At 33.9% G+C, this 21,486-nt stretch overlaps 1 protein-coding gene across 6 annotated transcripts in view; it reads left to right on the forward strand.

Annotated features, from left to right (window-relative positions):
* The window catches only part of SLCO1C1 (solute carrier organic anion transporter family member 1C1), an 80,805-nt gene that overhangs the window by 58,257 nt on the left and 1,062 nt on the right, over positions 1 to 21,486 (forward strand). For 4 of the 6 annotated variants that reach the window (XM_045463834.1, XM_045463838.1, XM_045463839.1 and 1 more), the window contains 4 exons: positions 1,802 to 1,986; positions 3,794 to 3,858; positions 7,562 to 7,679; positions 9,194 to 13,158. In XM_045463834.1, coding sequence (XP_045319790.1) covers positions 1,802 to 1,986; positions 3,794 to 3,858; positions 7,562 to 7,679; positions 9,194 to 9,416 — 591 coding nt within the window. In that variant the 3' untranslated portion in view covers positions 9,417 to 13,158. Of the gene's footprint in view, positions 1 to 1,801; positions 1,987 to 3,793; positions 3,859 to 7,561; positions 7,680 to 9,193; positions 13,159 to 21,486 lie in introns of those variants that run through there. The other 2 variants (XM_045463837.1, XR_006708850.1) reach the window with 2 other exon arrangements.

Below are 21,486 nucleotides of genomic sequence, written 5' to 3' on the forward strand. Positions count from 1 at the left end.
TCCTTTCTTTCATTCTTTCTTTCTTCTCTTTCTCCCTTTCCCATCCTCCTCTTCCTTCTTGTCTTTCAGCTACTACTATTTTGTCCAAATTGCTTGGAAGTTTTCCTTGACTAGAACTTCCACTTATTGAAGGCATTCATGCCAGAAACTAAGAAAGGTGCTTAAAAAAAATGGATTTAAATATCATGGTCTTCAAGTAATTGGGTATTACTTTACTTTTTTTTTCCATATGTGAGAACTGAGGCACTGAGATGCTTAAACTTGCATATCTTGTATGAAGCAGAGTCAAAGTTCAGAAGCCTTTTACCTGGCATTAAAAAAAAAAAAAAATTCAATGTTGCTACTCTTCCTTGAAAAGGAAAAGCCAACTTTATTTCATTGTTTATCTAAAAATTCACAAACTCTTGTTTTTTGTTTTTTAATGTTTAATGTTTATTTATTTTTTGAGAGAGAGAGAGGGAGAAAGAGAGAGAGAATGATCAGGGGAGGGGCAGAGAGAGAGAGAGACACAGAATCCGAAGCAGGCTCCAGGCTCTGAGCTGTCAGCACAGAGCCCATCATGGGGCTGGAACCCACGAACTATGAGATCATGACCTGAGCTGAAGTCGGACGCTCAACCGACTGAACCACCCAGGCACCCCATCACAAACTCTTTTGTGATAAAAGTGACAACTCATAATATATACACATTTATACATGAAATTTACAAAAATAAATTAATAGGGATTATAAAAGTTGCCTCTATGTCCAAGATTTAGTTGAGGTTTATTTTTTCAGGTTTTTCCCACCTGGTAAACATTATAAAGTCCTATCTTCAAATTGTGCCCATTTATTTAACAAAGTTTTATTGAGTGCCTGAGGACCCGTTTTAGGTCCTCATGTACAGTGTATATGTACCATGAGGAGAAAGCAGACAGTTTCTGCCAGAGGTTTCATTCTAGTGGGGGTATATGATTTAAAAATAAATGATTATATAATATTCTAATGGGTAGTGATAAGCATTGTAAAGAAAAGATAGGATAAAGGATGGAGAGATGGGGATAGTCTTTTGAATGGGTAGTCATGGAAGCCCTCTCTAATGAGCCGAGACCTGAGGTATGTGTGCCAACCTTCTAGCTCTCTGGCAGAGCTTCCCAGCAGAGAAAACAGCAAGGCTATGAGACGTGTGTAAACTTGCCATGGTTGAGGGTTTGCAAGGACACAGTGGAAACCCATTTGTGTGGCTGAAACAGAGGAAGAGGGGGAAGATCATTGAAGAGTGAGGTTAGAGCAGAATCCATGATAGTGTGTAAGCCACTATGATTTTGGATTTTATACAACAAGTGTGATAAGAAGCTATTGGAAAGCTGAGAATAGTGACTGCCATTTTTAAAGGCTCACTTTGGTTACTATGTGGGTAACAGATGATAGCTGGATAAGAGTGGATGTAAGTTGAGTGTAAAGAGATCATTGCAATAACCAAGACAAGAAATAATGGTGGCCTAGACTTGGAAGTGGCAGAGAAAGAGATAAGGTATGATTGGATTTACTAGGACTTACTGAGAGATTGTTCTGTGATGTCACTAGTTTGAAGACCAACCACCTTCTGTTTGGATAAAAAAAAAAAAAAAAAAAAAAAAGTTATCTATATAGATTTTACTTTGCTTGAAATACCCTAACACCAAGAAGTAAAAGAATATTTACCTTATTGTTTATATAATACATATATATTATACTGTGAGGTCTTTTAAAATGAATACTTATCTTCAACTTTATTCAAATGTTAACTCAATAATTGGGACTCTTTTCTGTTGTGTTACAGATGTTTTATAACTGCACCTGTGTGGGAATTGCAGCCTCAAAGTCAGGAAATTCCTCAGGCATGATGGGCAGATGTCAAAAAGATAATGGATGTCCCAAAATGTTTCTGTATTTCCTTGTAATTTCAGTCATCACATCCTATACTTTATCCCTAGGTGGCATACCTGGATACATATTGCTTCTAAGGTGAACACTGATTTCCCTGCCCCAATTTTAAAATAATACTATAATCATCTAGAGGATTGATTTCAAATTCTGATCTATGGAATTATGATTCCTTATAGCTCTTTTAGGGAACTTGTCCCACATCCTTGTTCTAGTTTTATCCTTTTCCCACTTTGGACTTTTATGTAAATATATGGTTGAAGTTTTTCTAGTTAAAATTTTTCAGATCAATTTTTCAGATCAGAGCGATGTCAGTGCCTACATCACTGTAGCCACTTAAAAACAGTATGCTATTTCTAATGGTGGCAGTAATATTAACCAGTGTAGACTAAGTGTGTGTGTGTGTGTGTGTGTGTGTGTGTGTGTGTCTGTGTGTGTGTTTTTAAGATTTTATTTTTAAGTAATCTCTTTACCCAATTGTGGGGCTCGAACTTACAACCCTGAGATCAAGAGTTGCATGCTTTACCAACGAAGCCAACCAGGTGCCCCTAAACTAAACCTGTTTTAGATTAAACATGGTTTCACTGAATTATTGGTGGTAAAATTTTAAAATACTTTAAAGATTCATTTAATACCACAGTGTTTCACATTTATTATTTTAATCTGTAAGATTATTTTTCTTGTTCTGACTGGAATTATCTGTGTGTGGGCGGGGGGAGGTGTTCATGATTTTTTAATCAATTTTCTCTAATTCATGAATATATGTTAATGACCCCAAGGGTTTTTGCTTATAAAACACTAAAATAATTTTTAAAACTGTGCACCACTTTTGCACATTAAGTGGACATCTAAAAATTTATCATAAGTTTAATAGTAATTAAGCATTGATTTCCAGTATATTATAAATATTTACATTTACAAATATAATGATTTTATTTTATTTATTTTATCTTAAAGTATACTTATTTTGAGAGAGAAAACTAGTGAGGGAGGGTCAGAGAGAGAGGGAGAGAACCCAAGCAGGCTTCACGCTATCAGCACAGAGCCCAGTAAGGGTCTCCATCTCATGAACGATGAGATCATGACCTCTGCCCAAATCAGAAGTTAGACACTTAACCAACTGAGTCACCCATGCACCCCCAAAAATATGATGATTTCAATGTAAATCACTCTTTTAAATGTAATCAGTGAGAATCTAGAAAAAAGATTAGATAACTAATATCATCTAACTTTAAATTATACAAAAAATCTTTTACAGTAAATATCTTACATATTTCTTCTCCTTGTGCTTATATCTTCATTCAACTTCCCTATAGGCTTCTCATCTGTTGTAATATAATTTATTTTTGAATATTATTTATTGATTCTCCTATCATAGAGCTCTGTTAAAAAAGTGTATAAATTCAAACTTTAAAATATTAGTTTCATAACTAGTATTGTCATTGATAAATTTTTTATTATGAAATTAGCCTTGCAAATATTACTATTATACAATTAATCAAAATAACCTAAAAATATTACAAATATTGATAAAATTATTAAACATAAAACATCAAATTTATTGGAAACCAATCTTATGAGATGGATTAGGTGATTTTTAAACTAAGTCATAATATTAAAGGATGAATATTATATTATTCTAAAATTAAATTAATCAAAAGTATTATATACATCTTTAATTTCCCACAGTATATTATGGAAATTGATTAGGAAAGATAAAAAATAGAACCTGACATCCACAAATATGTTCTTCACAAAAGGGCTTAAGGAGAACCTGAATAATTGTGTTTTCAAATGGGAGCATGATTTAGAAAGCATTGCCCCAGAATTCTCAAACCAGAATTGTTCTTCACTATATTTTTTTTTATAGTGCTTTTGTTGTTTTTAGGTGCATTAAGCCACAACTTAAGTCTTTTGCCCTGGGAATCTACACCTTGGCAATAAGAGTTCTTGGTAAGTATAATTTATGTTTTAATTATGATAGCCATGATAAATGTATTTTGAATAACTTTCTATGTATTTTTATAGAATTATCATGCATAACTACATAATATAGGTGGTTAGATGCATATCGTTTTTTTTCCTTCCTTCCTTCCTTCCTTCCTTCCTTCCTTCCTTCCTTCCTTCCTTCCTTTATTCTCTCCCATCCTTTGTTCTGTAAATATTTCTTGAGAGCCAATGCTCTGCCCATGGTATAATAAAGGGATTTTGTGAAATTAGTGACATTTTTCGTTTAATAATCTTGTCTCTTCCAGCATTGGTCTATTGTCAAAAAGTTTATTCTTATTATAAAAAAGCCCTCTGAGAATAAAGGAAGATATGAATCAGTAAGAAAGGCTGAAGCTTTAGTATAATTTTTTTTCAGTTATTAAAATTGAAGGAATTCTTTTGAGCTACTCAATGCTAGGATGTATCATTTGTTAGAAATATCGGTTCATTCATGCAATCAAAACAGTATGGCTTTGAGTTGACAATTTTCTAAATGTAATTGGAATGTTTTTTACTAGCTAGAAGATTTTTCAATACGCATTTAAGTTAAAGTCCATAGAAAATAGAGTTAATGAGTCAGATAAATTTTCTATCTGTACAAAGTTTACATTCTAAAGAAGAAAGTGAAACAATCATAAATATTCCTCTGTAATTTAACAGAAAAGAAATACTAGAGAGAAAAATAAACTCAGATCTTTAAAAAATCTGAAAATAAATAGATCTTGATATGAAATGGGTATATATGAAGATGCAGTATGGCTGCAATATGAAGATGCCATCATGGCTGGCTTTAATTCTATGACATAAAAACAAAGATTATCTTGAAAAATGTCAGATTATCGAGCCTGAAGTTTGTCCCTAGCTGGAATTGGTTTCTATATGTACCTCCCTTTGGGAATGTAATGTAACCTACACTGTGCAAAAGATTTCTACTGGCTGGCTCAGTAGAGCATGTGGCTCTTGATCTCAGGGTCATGAGTTCAAATGCCATGTTGGGCATGGAGTCTACTTAAAAAATAAATAAATAAAAATAAAGTATAAAAAAAGAAATGATTCATAAAATTGATTTCATAAAAATATATCCAGTAAAACCTTGGTTTGAGAGCATAATTCGTTCCAGAAACATGCTTGTAATCCAAAGCATTTGTATATCAAAGCGAATTTCAAGAACCATTGGCTCAGTTGTGATCATGTGATGTTTGGCATCACATACTACTAGATTGCAAGACATTGCTCATTTATCAAGTTAAAATTTATTACAAATGTTTGTTCATCTTGCAGAACACTCGCAGAACAAGTTGCTCTCAATCCAAATTTTTACTGTACTTGAAAATGGCAAAAATATCATAAGCAAAGTCAAAAGGCAAATGATAAACTGGGAACAATTTTTTTTTTTGCAATTTATGTAACAAAAAAATTATAAAATCTCTGTGATAAAGAGAGCCTCTAGGTGTTAAGAACAAAAGGACCAACACGCAGTTGAAAAATGGGTAGAAGATATGAATTTCCATTTCATAGAAAAAAATGTAAATGCCTCATATATAAAAAAAATGTCAAACTCTCCCATAATAAGGAGAGCACAAATTGAAATTGCACTGATAGAATATTTATTGCTTATCAGATTTGCAAATTACCAAATGTTGTTTGCAATGTATGGGGAAATAGGTACATTTAAACATTACTTTTGAGTACATGGTACCATTTCTCAATGGTCTCAACACTCAATGGAGGGTTATGTGGCAATAACTAACAAAATTACATATAGATTTATCTTTTGACCTAGCAATCCCACTTGTAGGCATTGATGCCAAAAATGTGCTAGCAAAAGTATGAAATAAGTCAGAGGTTATGAATGTCTCATTGTGGTATTATGTATAATAGCAAAACTGCAGTCTAGTTGTCCATCAATATGAGATATTTAAATAAAGTATAGTGAACCCATATGATGGAATCCTATGGAGCTGTGAGGAAGAATGGGGAAAAAATCTCTGTCTAATGTTAACAAGTAGATTAGTCAGTTCTAACTGCCATGACAGAATACCACAGACCGAAGGACTTAAACAACAGAAATTTATTTTCCCACGGTTCTGAAGGCTGGGAAGTCCAAAATGAAGGTGCCCACAGGCCTGGTCTTTGGTGAGATCTCTGAGACCTCTTTTCCTGGTTTATAGACAGCTACCTTCTCACGGTGTCCTCACAAGCATCTTAGTCTGTGTACACATGGAGAGAGGGGGAGAGCTTTGGTATCTTTTCCTCTTCTGATTAGAACACCAGTCCTACTGAATTAAGTCCCTACCCTTATGGCTTCATTTAACCTTAATTATCTGCCTAATAACTCCATCCCCAAGTGCAGTCATATTAAGGTTAGGGCTTCAACATCTGAATTTTGGAGGGACATAATAGTCTATATACCAAAGGATACCCAGGATAGACTCTTAAGTGAAATGAAGTAAAATGTAGAACAATGTTCGTTGTATGATGCATTTGGTGTAAGAAGTATGGAAAAGTGGAAATATTATATGCATATGCAAATGTATTTGCTAATATTTAAAAAAAGAAACAAAGGAAGTATAAACTAAAAACATGATGATGATGGTGGTGGTGGTGACTGTAAGGGAAGAAAGGGAAAAAGAGAGGACAGGATGGAAAGTAGAGTTTGTAAATGTAACTCTTATTTATGTTTTAATTTGAAATTATGCAAAGGTTTTCTATAATTAGAAAACAATGGGAAGGGGCGCCTGGGTGGCGCAGTCGGTTAAGCGTCCGACTTCAGCCAGGTCACGATCTCGCAGTCCGTGAGTTTGAGCCCCGCCTCGGGCTCTGGGCTGATGGCTCAGAGCCTGGAGCCTGTTTCCGATTCTGTGTCTCCCTCTCTCTCTGCCCCTCCCCCATTCATGCTCTGTCTCTCTCTGTCCCAAAAATAAATAAACGTTGAAAAAAAAAATTAAAAAAAAAAAAACAATGGGAAGAAACTAAGACATTTTTCAAACAAACTGAAACTAGCTGTATATCATATAAGAGGGCATAAGCATAAAGAAAAACATTTAGACTTAAAAGGACATGATCATTACCAAATCCACATAGCCTCACTACATTTTGCAGTCTTATCTTTAATATTAACATTGGTATTGTTATGTTGAACTATTACATATTTTTAGATAAAACAAATGAGATGTTAATATAATTAGAATCAGTATTTTCAGCCCAATAGAAGGGTGATAAAAGCATAAAATAGTAAAACCCATTCTTAAGTAATGGGAAGATGACCAGGAAAAGTAAGGTACACAGGGGTTAGGTTTGTTATGGAGATTTAGCTGTGTGCCTTCTCCTTTCCTAAAAGCCTCTTGGAATTAAGAATCATCCTTCTCTCCTTGGTACAGAGAGGGGGACCCTCTTACAAATGGAGATTTCTCTTATAAATGTAAATTTCCCTTACAAAAGGAAACACGTTCTATCTTCAGGGCTTCTCCTGTGCCTTCTGTTTCTCAAAATAACCTTTATGCCAGAGGAAGATGATGAGGTGGCATATCCCGGTCTCCTATAGGTACCCTATTACCTCCAAAGCAGTATTTTTTTTTTTTTAGTTTGAAAGTAATTGGTTCCAGAGACTCATTCATTACAAAGATGTGTGTATATTTTTAGAAGCAATTATTTGTTTTCCACACAGCAGGAATCCCAGCTCCCGTGTATTTTGGAATTTTGATTGACACTTCATGCCTCAAATGGGGATTTAAAAGATGTGGAAGGAGAGGATCCTGCAGATTATATGATTCAAATGCTTTCAGGTACCGTATCATCCCCATTCCTGCATCTCACTGCTACTTTGCACAATGAAATTGGCAGTAAACATTCCTTATGTAGTTTCACTGCGGAATGATAATGTAACTAAGAGGTGTGTTCTATTTTATAGAATAATTTTATTTTTCACTTGGGTAGACCTGTGTTTGTCCCCATTCCTAATCTCGACTCCCATTTTAAATGAGTAATCATTTTTTTAAAAATTCACAAAAGATTCCAGAATACAATAGAATTTGGCAACTTTATACGCACAAGTGGGTAATTCTCTGGAGCTCAGAAGCATTTAAATTTAGGTCACATTTTGGGTTCAATTCTATTCTTTTTTAAACTGAGCCAAACTGTCCCATTTACGTCAGATATAATCCCCCTGGGCAAGAGTTGGATTTGGCTCTAAATCTGTCTAGCTTTTATTGCCAAACTGATGTTCAATTATTCCAGTACTTGAGATGCATAAAAGTAAAAGGTTTTTTTCTGTGTGTATGAGTGTGTATGGAGCTGAGGGGCATGGCTTTTTCACTATGGTATCATTCAGTTCAGTTCATCCAACACTTAGTCCCCTTATTGCTTAAAGCAATGCTTCAATGGCTTAAAAGCAGGAAGGATTTTTTTTTTTTTTTTAGATTTACAATCTGAGCATTTTCTGGAAAATAAACTTGGTACTGAACTGTGTAAGTTGGAAGTTGGATGTGAATTGAGCCAACCATCTTAAATAAGTTTGTTTGATTTAATAGGCTTTGATGTTATGTGAGAAATTTATTTTGGTTTGAAAGGGACTTGATCTGTGAGTAGAATTTGTGCTTTGCTCACATTTGCTAAAGCTGCATTCACTTTAATGTAAAGACAATGTATTTCAGTCAGAGACTGAGTATGTGTACAAGGTGACCAGAATAAATCATTTAACCTGTCCTGTTTTATGATAGAATGAAGAACTAAAGTCTTCTTATTGAAGAAAGTGAATCAAACCTCATTCTACTCTACTAAGAGCTCTGATTCTCCCTTAACATTGCTCCTTTTTTTTTTTTTTTTTTTTTTTTTTTTGTAGAAGTGCATCTGGGCAAGTTTCAAGGGTAGGGTAACCACATAATTTATTATTCAACCTGGACACTTTTGAGAGTGAAAAGGAGCACTATTAAAAAGTACACTGGGATAACACCAGCATAAGCTAGGACTGTTCTGGACAAATAGGCATATGGTCACCTGGTTTAAGGGAATAATTTACAGAGAGGATGGAACTGATTATGTAATTAGTAGTAACTAAAATTATGGCATCACTAAGAGATGGCTTTATATTAGTACACTGTCTTCAGTAGTCTGCCCAATGTTCACAGAAAGCTCTTTTATAGCCACTGAATCTGCATTCTTAAGGAAAATCATCCTCATGATGGTTTCATTGGTAGATCGGTTTTATTGACATGATATTTATTGATTAACGTTGCCTTCCTTTCACACTTTAAAGTTGGATAGTTGCAATAATTGTGATTGAGCGTCTCTCTTCTTTTAGACACATATATCTGGGACTAACTGTGATGCTGGGCACAGTGTCTATTTTCCTAAGTATTGCAGTACTTTTCACTTTAAAGAAAAATTGTGTTTCAAAACATAGAAGCTTCAGAACCAAGAGAGAAGGAACAATGGTGTCTACAACAATCAGGAAGGAAAACTGTACTACAGGTGATCATTTGCTACAACCCAACTACTGGCCAGGCAAGGAAACACAGCTTTAGAAAGATTACAACTTGAAGCCATGTTTTCTAATTTCTGGAAATTCTGCAAATAGATTTCAATCTGAAGGGTTTTAAAGTGTAATTTTTTTTCTCCTTTTAAAATATGTCTTGGATTTTGACCCTAGGTATTAGATGACGTATCTGATAACAAATATAATTTAACATATACAGACAATGTAGATAATAAAGTTCATCTAAACCTTTTAATTCATTATATTATTTATATAAATTCCTTATATTATTTACTCGTCCTGCTAAATTTTGCCTTGTGCCCATTGATATAGTAGCCGTATTCCTAGTAGAACAAGTGTCCTAATAGTCTAATGGCTGTGTGTAATTTCTAAACTGAGATACTTGTCAAGGGGGAGAGAATACTGTTAAAAAATTAAATTATATCTTGGCCTCCTTTAAATATGACCTTAATGCAGATGTTAGGATAGAGTCAGAACATGTAGAGAAAGATATTTTTAAGCTCTTCCTTTTTTTTTTTTTTTTTGGAATACAGTAATTGATACAGAAATGTATAGTGGCAAATAATCTTGGGGGATTAGAATTTTGGATTATTACCTATTCTACCATTCATTATATGTGCATTGTGTGTGATGTTTAAAGTGACCATGGTGGTAAAGTAATAAAATTAATATTAACATGCTTTATTGTCCTTCTATAAATTTAGTGGATTAAAAAATATCGGTAATACAATACTGTCCCAATTTGAATGTAAGCTGTTCCACACGTATGCACGTGACGTGATCCTAAAACATATTTGAAAGTTGAATTTCTGAAAGTACAGTAGCCATAGGTGTTATAACAGGAATGCAGACTGAGGGGTTGAGTGATGGTGTGGTTCTTGGGTGCTCTAACTGGCACTCATCACAGGGCCTAATAGTTTCTGGGCAGGCTGCTGACACTGCTGCGGCCTGCCAGATAGCTCTCTGTTTCTGGACAAATGAATAAGTCAGGGCAGCCCTTTCCTCTTTGCGGGCTTCCTGGTGCTCCTCTGAGAAGATATAGTAGGCTCAGCGGTCCACCATCTTTAATCATCAGCTCTATTATGCACTATATTTTTCTATCTCCACCACAGCTGCATAAGAGGGGCTTGGGCCTCACAAGAAAAGCAAAATTAAGGTAGAGACTGCCCCAGCGGAATCTCGAAATTGTACTGCAATTATTAGCAGCCTATACAAGAAACAGAATGTGCAATCAGGAAACTCCCAAAAATAAGTTTTTTGAGAAGTTTCTTGGAGCCTATGTCCAACAAGAAGGTCTAGCTCAAAAATGTAATAGTCTTCAACAATGGAAGGATAATATAGTACAAACAAAATAGTTTGCTGTCTTTTCATTTTTCCATTACATACCAATCCTGTAAGTATGAATAGAAAAAAAAAAAAGATGGAAAGTTTAGGATGGAGAGAAGAGAAAATTTCTTTTAAGTGTATATTAATTTTGTCATTTTATTTGAATTAGTGATGCAAAATTTTCTCATATTTTACTATTTTTGAAAATGAAAATAGATGTTTTTTTTGTTTCAAGCATGCCTACATCAGACCTGCTACTGATGTGCTAATGTGAGAGCAGGAATTCTTTTTTGTCATCTCAGTATCAATCTTACCCACAATAAATATTTACCAAGTTGGTGAGGGAGGATACTTGTCAAGAATTTGCTCTGTAGAGATATAATTAAAGTTCAAGCTCTTCATCCTGTCTCCCACATCCTCTTTATTTTTTAAACGTTTGTAGCAATATCATGAAAAATAAATTTTTTGCAAGTAAATCTGTAAACAGAATCTTATCCAATTTACTCTTGAGCAACGTGAAAAATGAATATTGGCATGAAAGTTGATTGAATGATCTTTTTTTGTTAATGTACTGTCAGTGAAAAGGAACCATATTTTTATGCATAGCCATTAATTCAACAAGTGGAATTCTGTATATGAAACTCAAAAATATGGCATATGATTTAGTATGATTTAGTGGGAATTGAATTTGCAAAGAGAAACCCTGATTATTTTAGATGAGTAAATTCATCTGACAGAAATAAGCAGGCTTTTTATGCCTCAAAAAGCACATGATTAATTTTTTTTTTCTAACAAACCAAACTTCATTTCAGAGGTCAAATAAATTCCCTCAGTCCTAGGGCCAGACATTTGGAAGTCAAGCCTTGACTGACATGTGGGAATCTCACAGTTGCTCCATATTCAATGGGTCACTTTATTCTCTTATTTTCCAGCCTTCAGAAGTGGCCAGCACCTCAAATGAACATCTGATTCTCTATAATTTTCAGACAGGTCAATCTCCAGTTATGCCATTTTATAAATGGAGTGACTTAAATTGGATTAAATGACTTACCCAAGGTGGAGGGGGACAAATTAATCCCGGGTTCCTCCAATACATATGATGCCTCTAAAGCAGGTAATAAAAATGTTCTGAAATTCTTAAAAACTAGAAGAATTTTTGTGACAATTAGCATTTAAGAAATCTCCACTTACATATTACATATTTATATGCTCATACCTAAAGGGAGATTGAAAAAATACATTGACTATAGCATATAATCAAGAATAATTTTAAAAACAACTATTAAGTTACTTTATAACTATTAAGTATAATAATATTAAGCACTCTCCATATGTGTGCTGAGTGCTTTAGACACATTATCTCAATTTCAATTATCAAAATAACATTATGTGGTAGTTATAATTACTGATATTTTTAGAGGAAAAAACTGAGGTTTAGTGAGTTTTAGTGACTTATTTAAAATCATCAAGTCCTAGTAGTTGGTTGAGCCAAGATTGAAATTGAGTTTTAGCAGTTTTGAACAGTCACATTATGCCTGTATTAATCTATATCCTAAATTGTCATCTTCCACTAACTCTGCTAAAAATAAAATTTGTACATCTACACATTTACATTAGAAAAATTTTAACATACCAAAACAGGCACATCATTTAAAAAAAATCAAATAATACAGAAGGATTTAAAATGAAAAGTAACAGTCCTCCACCCCAACTTCACTTTTGTTCCTCAAAGGCAATTACTTCTAATTAGTTTGGGTTGTTAGTTTTTCAAAATAGTCACTTCCACATCTTTAAATAATATGTTTGTACCACTTTCTTGACTTACCAACTTTGGGCAATGTCTATTGACTGTCTGATAGATTAGGTGTTATGTCTCTCATTCCTTGTAATTAATACCAGTGAGGTCACTATTCTGTGTTCCTTGAATGTCACATCAATACCTCCATTTCTTGTTCAATAAACATAAATCATATCATGTTTCCCCACTTTGTGCAATGAAGACCTTGGAGCTTCCTCCCTTCCCTCGATGTCTCCAAACTCTCTTTATCTCCTTTCTGTTCCCTGTATTTTTATTTTTAACTTGAAAACATGTTTAATCAGCTCTGTAACCATTCCATCAGGAAAAGCCTGAATGGTTATGATTAAGCTCAATGCCATCTACTGTTGAAGACACAAAATCTCACAATTAGGAAAAAAGAGAGAAAAAGAATAACATATTTATTGAGGACCAACTATGATCAAGCATTAGAGGTACATTAACATATTTAAGTGTTAATAATGACGATGTAAAAAAATGTTATATATTTGAAAAATTTTAGAATTTGCCGTTAATGATAATTCTCACACAAGTGCAGAACCTTTAAGATGTGATGATGTACATTGCTGATCTCTGCAAGAGGATGTGTAACTCAAACTCATTTGGCATTAAATCCACTTTTTGTTAAGTCTTGGGCCTAACTAGTTTTCTTCAATGCAATGTATTAAAAATACAATTTTATCCTCCTCCTTTTTTTTTTTTTTTTTTTTTTTTTTTTTTGCTATCTTATATGTCGGCTTCTGGTATCAGGCTTATGTAGTTTTGTAAAGTTAACTGGTAAACTATTTAGTTTTTAAGCTTCCGGAACAGGTTTTATAACATAGGAAATATCTGTTTCTTTTACATTTGAAAGAGTGCTTCTAGCTTTTTAAAGAAATATTTTTAAATTTAAATATTTTTAAATATTTAAAGAAAAATATTTTAAAAGTTTTTGATTGGTTATTGTAGCTTTTTTTTGAAATCTGCTTTCTGATTCAACAAATTGTATGTATTCTAGGAAATTCTAAATTTTTCTTAACTGCTTATTTATTTTTGAGACAGAGAGGATGCAGGGAAGCAACAGAGAGAGGGGGAGACTGAGGATCCAAGGCAGGCTCCATGCTGTCAGTGCAGAGTTGGATGTAGGGCTGGAGTGGGAGAGATCATGACCTAGCTGAAATCAAGAGTCGGTCGCTTAACTGACTGAGCCATCCAGGCACCCCCAGATTTTTTAATTTCATAAAATTAGAGCACATAAGCCTCAACTTGCTATTACACTCTTTTCTCATTCCTAATTTTATGACCGAGTTTGGCCTTTTTCTGAATTTTGCTTAACAGGGAATTATTTTCTTGAAATTTTCAAAGAAATGGCTTTTGGATTCTGTTTCTCTGCTACCTAATTGATTAATTTTTGTTTTTTACTTTACTTCTGCTTTCTTTAGGCATGCTTTAAAAAAATCTTTACCTAAATTCTTGATTTGTAAGCTTATATCATTTACCATAGTAAACAATATCTCTTACAGTAAAAATTTGTGTATAATTAAAAGGTTTGCCCTGATGTAGTACCAATGATGTTTTTGTAATTGTTTACAAATACATTCTTGATTTTCAATTTGATTTAAAATTCCTATTTGCTCTAAAAGGAGAATGATTTAAAATTTCTCTGTTTGGAAATTTTAATTTAAATTTGCCTTTTAGTTTTCAGATTAATCACATTTACAATTAGTGAATGTAGCCTATTCATTTTATCCTTTTGGAAATTTATAAAAGGTTTAAATCAAAGAAGTTAATTTATGAATATTAATAAGTTCAGGTTTTGAAAATAAAGGATGTTTATTAATGATAAAGGACAATAATAAATATATATGTACCATATCAAACCAATTAATTATGCACCTCCCATCTTTTGATATTATTTTCTTTCCTGTTTTTTAAAGCTTGAGAGTAGGGGCGCCTGGGTGGCGCAGTCGGTTAAGCGTCCGACTTCAGCCAGGTCACGATCTCGCGGTCCGTGAGTTCGAGCCCCGCGTCAGGCTCTGGGCTGATGGCTCAGAGCCTGGAGCCTGTTTCTGATTCTGTGTCTCCCTCTCTCTCTGCCCCTTCCCCGTTCATGCTCTGTCTCTCTCTGTCCCAAAAATAAATAAACGTTGAAAAAAAAAAAAAAATTAAAAAAAAAAAAAAAAAAAAAAAAAAGCTTGAGAGTAATAATATTTTAAAATCTTTCAATATAATTGAAAAAGTTTTATGAATTAATTCCATTTTTTCAAAAATTTTTACTTGTAGAACTTAATGTATTTTATAGCTATCATGTCTTTATGAAGTATAGATTTGATTTTCTAAAAAAATATGTGTAATATATATTAATATGTTATATTAATATTTATAGTTAATTTTTTGAATTTTATTTTAATAAAAATATTGCTACTTCTGTCTTCATTGATTATATTTACATGATGTATCTCTGTTCCTGCCTTTATTTTTTTCAATTTTCTGTGTTCTGTTTAAGGTTAGAAATTTATTAACAGTATAAAATTGAATTTTCTAAAATTTTACCTTATCTAAAATTTTGTCTATTAGCAAATACATTTAATTGTCATACCTGATGTTTGGTTTTCCTCTTTTATGTTATGTATTGCATTTGGTTTTACTTTTCCTGGTATCTTCCTTTATTCTTCCATATGTATATGTGCTATATTTTTGCTTTTAGTTTTTACTAACAGTATGGAAATCATAGCCACTTCTTTAGCAATTTGAAAAATATTTTGCAATTGGTTGTCTAAAAATTATAAAAATATATGTTAATACTATTTTTTCTTTTCTGAAAAATGCAAAAGAATCAAATAATAAATGCTGTCTATTGACTCCCTTTGTGTAAGATTAAACATTTAAAATGTTAAATTTAAAAGACTTGAATGTAAGAACAAGCCATAAAACTCCTAGAAGAAAGCATAGGAGGTAAGCTCCTTGACATTAATATTGGCAGCGATTTTTTTGGATTTGACACCAAAAGCAAAAGCAACTAAAGCAAAAATAAACAAGTGGGATGACATCAAATTAAAACAAACAAACAAACAAAAAAAAAACAAAAAAAAACTTCTTCACAGCAAAGGAAACCCACAACAGAATGAAAAGGCAACCTACAAAATGAGTGAAAGTATTTGTAAATCACATAGCTGATAAAGGGTTAATAGTCAAACTATATAAAGAACTCCTACAACTCAATAGCAACAAATTAATCCAATTTAAAAATGGACAGAAGAACAAAGTAGACATTTTCCAAAGAAGACATGCAGATAGCCAACAAGTAAATGAAAAAATGTTCAGTATCACTAATCATCATGGAAATGAAAATCAAAACCACAATAAGATATCACTTCACACTTGTTTAAATGGCTATTACCAAAAAGACAAGAGATAATAGGTGGTTGACAGAAATGTGGAGAAAAGGAAGCCCTTGTGAACTATTGGTGAGAATATAAATTTGTGCAGCCATGATAGAAAACAGTATGGAATTTCCCCAAAAATATAAAAATAGAACTACCATATGATCCAGCAATTACACTTCTATCCAAAGGAAAAGAAAACAGGATATTGAAGAGACATATGCACTTCCATGTTCACTGCAGCATTGTTCATACAGACAAGATTTGGAAACAACCCAAGTGTCCATCAGTGGATAAATGGGTAAAGAAGATGTGGTATATATATACAATGGAATGTAATTCAGCCATGAGAAAGAAGGAAATCCTGCCGTTTGTGACAACATGGATGGACTTTGAGGGCACTGTGCTAAGTGAAATAAGTCAGCTAGAGAAAGACAAATACTACATGGTATCACTTACCTGTGAAATCTATTTAAAAAAAAAAGATTAAATTCTTAGAATCAGAGAGTAGAAGAATGGTTATCAGGGGCTAGAGGGTGGGGGAGATAGGGAGAGGTTGGTAAAAGTGTATTGACTTTCAGATATAAGAGGAATGAGATCTGTGGATCTACTATTAAACATGGTGACTGTAGTTGATGACACTGTATTGTATAACTAAAATTGCTAAAAGAGTAGAACTTAAATGTTCTCACACACCAAAAAAGTGAGGTTATGGATGGGTTAATTGACTAGATGGGGGATTCTTTCACAACACATATGTATATCAAATCACAACTGTGTACACTTTAGATATCTTACAATTTTGTATGTCAATTTTACCTCAATAGAATTGCAGTTTAATTTTAAAAATTAAACTAAAAAATTGTTTTTATTTTCTATTTCCTCTTTTCACAATTCCAAGTTTGTTTTACTAATGTAATCAAAGATCTAAGATATAAATTATTAATAAATTATTTTTATGTGTCTTCTGTTTGGTATATAAACAAATCCACAAGGAAAATTTCATGCATGCATCCTTTTGCTTTATATTTATTTCTTTAAAATACATTCCTAGAGATAGAATGTTTCAAATATACTAACCAGTGGCATTCCAAAAGGGAAAGACAATAGAACCTCACAAACAGCATTTGAAAGATTAGCTGTCCTCAAACTTCACCAATTTATCAAATTTACAAATTAAAAATGGCATTTCACTGTTTTGATTTTCATTTTTGCTAGTGTGTTAAAACTTACATATCGGGGCGCCTGGGTGGCTCAGTCAGTTAAGCGTCCAACTTCGGGGCTCAGGTCATGGTCTTGTGGTTTGTGGGTTCAAGCCTTGCACTGGGCTCTGTGCTGACAGCTCAGAGCCTGGAGCCTGCTTTGGATTCTGTGTCTCCCTCCCACTCTGCCCCTCCCCAGCTTCCACTCTGTTTTTCTCTCTCTCTTTCAAAAATAAACATTAAAAAAATAAATTTTGTTTAATGTGAATTTTGACTTAGATATATTTTTAAATTCTATAATCATATACTCCTGTATAGAATCTAAATTTATAAATGTGCTTAAAATAATTTCCTTGCCTTATGATGATATGATTACATGCATTTATCTGTGTTTTATGATTTAGTTTCTAAAAATATTTAATGTATCTGGATTTATTTTGATGTAGTAGTGTTTACAAAGGTTTTTTAAAGTACACCCAATGTGGGGCTCAAACTCACAATCCTAAGATCAAGAGATGCATACTCTACCAACTGAGCCATGCAGGTACCCCTTGATGTAGTATTTTGAGATAAGGAACCTAATTATTTCAACAAATTGTTAGCCACTTGCCCTAAATACTATGTGTTTAATAATCTATATTCGCTGCCTTTGCAAATTATTAAATTATGAGTGTCTGGGTTTTCTAATCTCATTATTATGCCTATTTCTGTCCAGGATCACACAATATAAGAATTATATATATAAAGTATAAAAATACATTTTAATTTCTGACAGCATATGCCTTTCTTCATATGATTCCCTCTCAAAGTCTCTTAGATATATTCATTTTTTTTCTTCTAGATACATTCATGATTGTTTTGTCAGCTTCTAAAACTATCTAGTTGAGACCTAAGAGACCATTTATTTATAATCTTTATATATATGGCATTTATACATAATGCATACTTCCTTGGAGTCCATAATGCATGTTAGTATATGCATTTTTTTACTCCACATAATCTTAAAGATCAATGTTTCTTTCCATTATAGATTAAAAATTTGAGCCCATAAAAGGATTATATAAATACACCTGACTTGCTAAGGTTGTAGTGTCGGGTTTTGACAGAGTAGAAGCTTAAACCCATATCTGCTGATGCCTAGTCTAGTGCTCTTGACACTCACTATATGTGGTTGATATTGTTTTAAAGCCCCCAACGAGCAGAGATAGTGATATGATACAGGGTACCATATATCCAGGATATTCAATTTTGATTTTGAAAGAATCAAGTTTTCAACTCTGTTCCACAATTTTTGCCTCTATCTAAACAATAAAATTAGTTTGCCTATGTTGTTGTTTTTATGTTTCCTTTTTCTTTCTGGTATAGATTTCTAGGCTGGCTAAAGTGGTTGACTTGTAAAAAAAAAATATTTCTATATTTGGTAGCTCATACAACGCAAAGAACCTCACAATGATAGTAGGGCTGACTAATGAACACAGAGTACCTACCACCACAGTAATCAGTGTCAGCACTGGAGGTGAACTCAGAAGTCATTAGTCAACAGGCAGGAGGATCAGGACCACTGAAGTGAAAGTTCTCATAGACACAAAATCAAGTTACTTACTAGCAGTGTGTGGGTTGCTGTGCTAGCTGGGTGCCCTCTTACCACCAAGACCTGTCATTGACCAACCTGAGTTGAAAATCAAGGCCTTTGAAGTTCAAAGTAGACTAATCTGGATAAAAACTGGTATGAGAAACCCTGATAACTTTATAAAGCACTCACACTGATACAACATATAATTTTTGGCATCATATATGTATATTTAATGTTACCATGGCCTTCCTAGGCCTTACATGTTTTAAGCACAGTTACCTGTAACCTCTCATTTCCTATTCTCCTCTTCCCCGCCTCACTATGCTCCACTCAGGCCTTCCTCATGTTCCTCCAACATATCAAGCAGCCTCTATATCAGGATCTTTGCATTTCCTAAGCCCTTTATTTGGAACATTTTGCCCCCTATGACTTGATCCTTAACTCTCTCTTTGTTCAAACGTCAGCTTCTTGAAGGCCTTCCCTAAAAACCCCATCTAAAATAGTATGTGCTGTCCATTTCTATTTCACTAATCTTACTTATTTCTCTTTATAGCAATTAACTATTCCTCCTTAATATATGTATCCTCTTGCTAATTTCTTTCTTGCCTGCCAGTCCCACAGTGTGTCAAGAAATAGTTTTTCCCCACTTTAATGGTCTTGGCATAGAAGTACCCAGTGAATTAATGAATGAAACATCCTAGATTTGAGAGAAATAGAATAATGGAGTAAAAATTTGGAGGTGTAGAAGGTGTAGAAATTGCCCCTACAAAAATGTGTAAATAGACATCACATGCTGGAAGCTTACAAACTTTCTACACAAAGTTTTATATGATGAATTTTTACCAAAAGGCTTTATTAAGGTATTATTTACAATTAATTGGACTTTATTACTGAGGTTATTCAGGTGCATCTACACATAAGATTCTTTAACAGATTTCATTTTCTAACTCCTCCAACATCAGTAGAACTCAATCTTAGGTTATACAGTGCTTTCGGCCAGGTCTGGAGTGGATTAAATCCATATTTTAAAAATTCAGGCATTGATTTATTTCATGCCTAAGGCTCCATCCTTCATAAGCAAAATCCAAAGTAGTGAAATATTCCAATTCCAAGACAGAAAAGTATTCAGGAGTGCATCTGTTTTGCCTTATTCAGAAATGCATATATTTTTTTGAAACCCTGCCAGAACCCTGGCCATTTTGAAAGTATTTACTTTATTGCAATTCTGCTTGTGATGAGTGTTTATTGTGAATCTGTGAATTTGCCATTATAAATCTGAGTATGGATTTCCTGGGAGCTGGCAAAGTGCCATCACTGTACATGAATGTCACCTACTCTCCTGTCCACTTCACCGCACCTCAGGGAATCTAGTCACTCTCATGACAGGGGCTCCCTGATTCTTTGCCTCCACCAAAACATTCTATAGTCCCTAGGAATTTTTCATGTAGCCAGGGACATTAGTTCCCGCAAATGTGCCCCTGCTCCTGAATGGTTCCTCCTTCCTGTTATCTCTGTGCCTCCTATTCCTCCAACTTGTAGGGGCAAGGTTGCTCAAGCACTTGATTTCTGTACACAGGATGCTTATTAAAGCTCTGGGTTCTGAAATAAAGTGCTGCTTCAGTTTCTAGCTTTTTTCTTATATTGTATTCCCACTAGATGATAAGTTCTCCTTCATCCAAGGAGATTGATCAAACTTTATCTCCAGAGTGAACAAGGATAGGCAGAATAGCAACTGGAGTCTGTGGGAAAATAGAATATCTATGGTTGAGTGAATGATATCATTATGATCAAGCTGGCATGCCCAGTATGGAGTGAAATCTCAATCTGAGGTAATAGCAAATGAAACAGATTCAGTTTCTTGGAAGAGAATCGGCTAACTGGAACTATGGTCAAAGGTCTAGACAACTAGGGTTTCTAGAGTGGAGCATGATAAAAGAAACTGGATTATGTTCAGAATATCAAATATATTTATTCTCCAAGAAGGAAATAACAAATTTCATGACCACTGGTCAGTTATATTCATGCAGTTAGAAATATGTGAGGTGCATCCTCTTAGCCACCAAGACTATAAGAAAATATAGTAATTTACTATGATAATATAAGTGGAGAGAATTTAGAGTAGCTGCTAACAATAGAAATCCCATTGAATGGTACCTGGAACCCACCTATGAGCTGTGAATCCTGAATATAGTACAGCAACACTTATCACAAACCTCACCCACCAGAGATTTTTTATATACAACATTCAGTGACCGTTACTTGAACATTTCACTATTGACAGTTTCTGTAAGAGGTAGGTATATGGAGGACAGCAGAGGAAGTGAGAGGAGGGTTGACGAAGGCAGTCACCACCTATGTTATTTTCCTACTGGTACTATACAAGGTACCACAAACTTAGTGGCTTACCACAGCACAAATTTATTCTCTTCTGAGTCTTGAAGTCGTAAGTCTGAAATCAATCTCACTGGGTTAAAGTTGGGCATTGGCAAGGCTGACTCCTTTCAGAGACTCAGAGAAAAGAGTCTATTTTCTTGCTTTTCTCAGCTTGTAGTGCCTTTTTGTATTCCTTAGCTTGTGGCCTCTTCCTCCCTGTTCAAAATGTGTAGCTCCAGTCTGCTTCTATCACCACACCACATTCCCCTCTGAGTGTAGTCAAGCCTACCTCTACCTCCCTCTTAACACTTTCCATTACATTTAGGCCCAATCCAAATTATCCAGGATACTCTCCCCATGTTAAGTTCCTTAGACTTGATCATATTTGAAAAGTCCCTTTTGTCACATAAACGAGCATTCACAGGTTCAAGTGATGAGGACACGGA

The sequence above is a fragment of the Leopardus geoffroyi genome, chromosome B4 (genome assembly GCF_018350155.1).
Source record: "Leopardus geoffroyi isolate Oge1 chromosome B4, O.geoffroyi_Oge1_pat1.0, whole genome shotgun sequence".
Lineage (NCBI taxonomy): Eukaryota > Metazoa > Chordata > Mammalia > Carnivora > Felidae > Leopardus > Leopardus geoffroyi.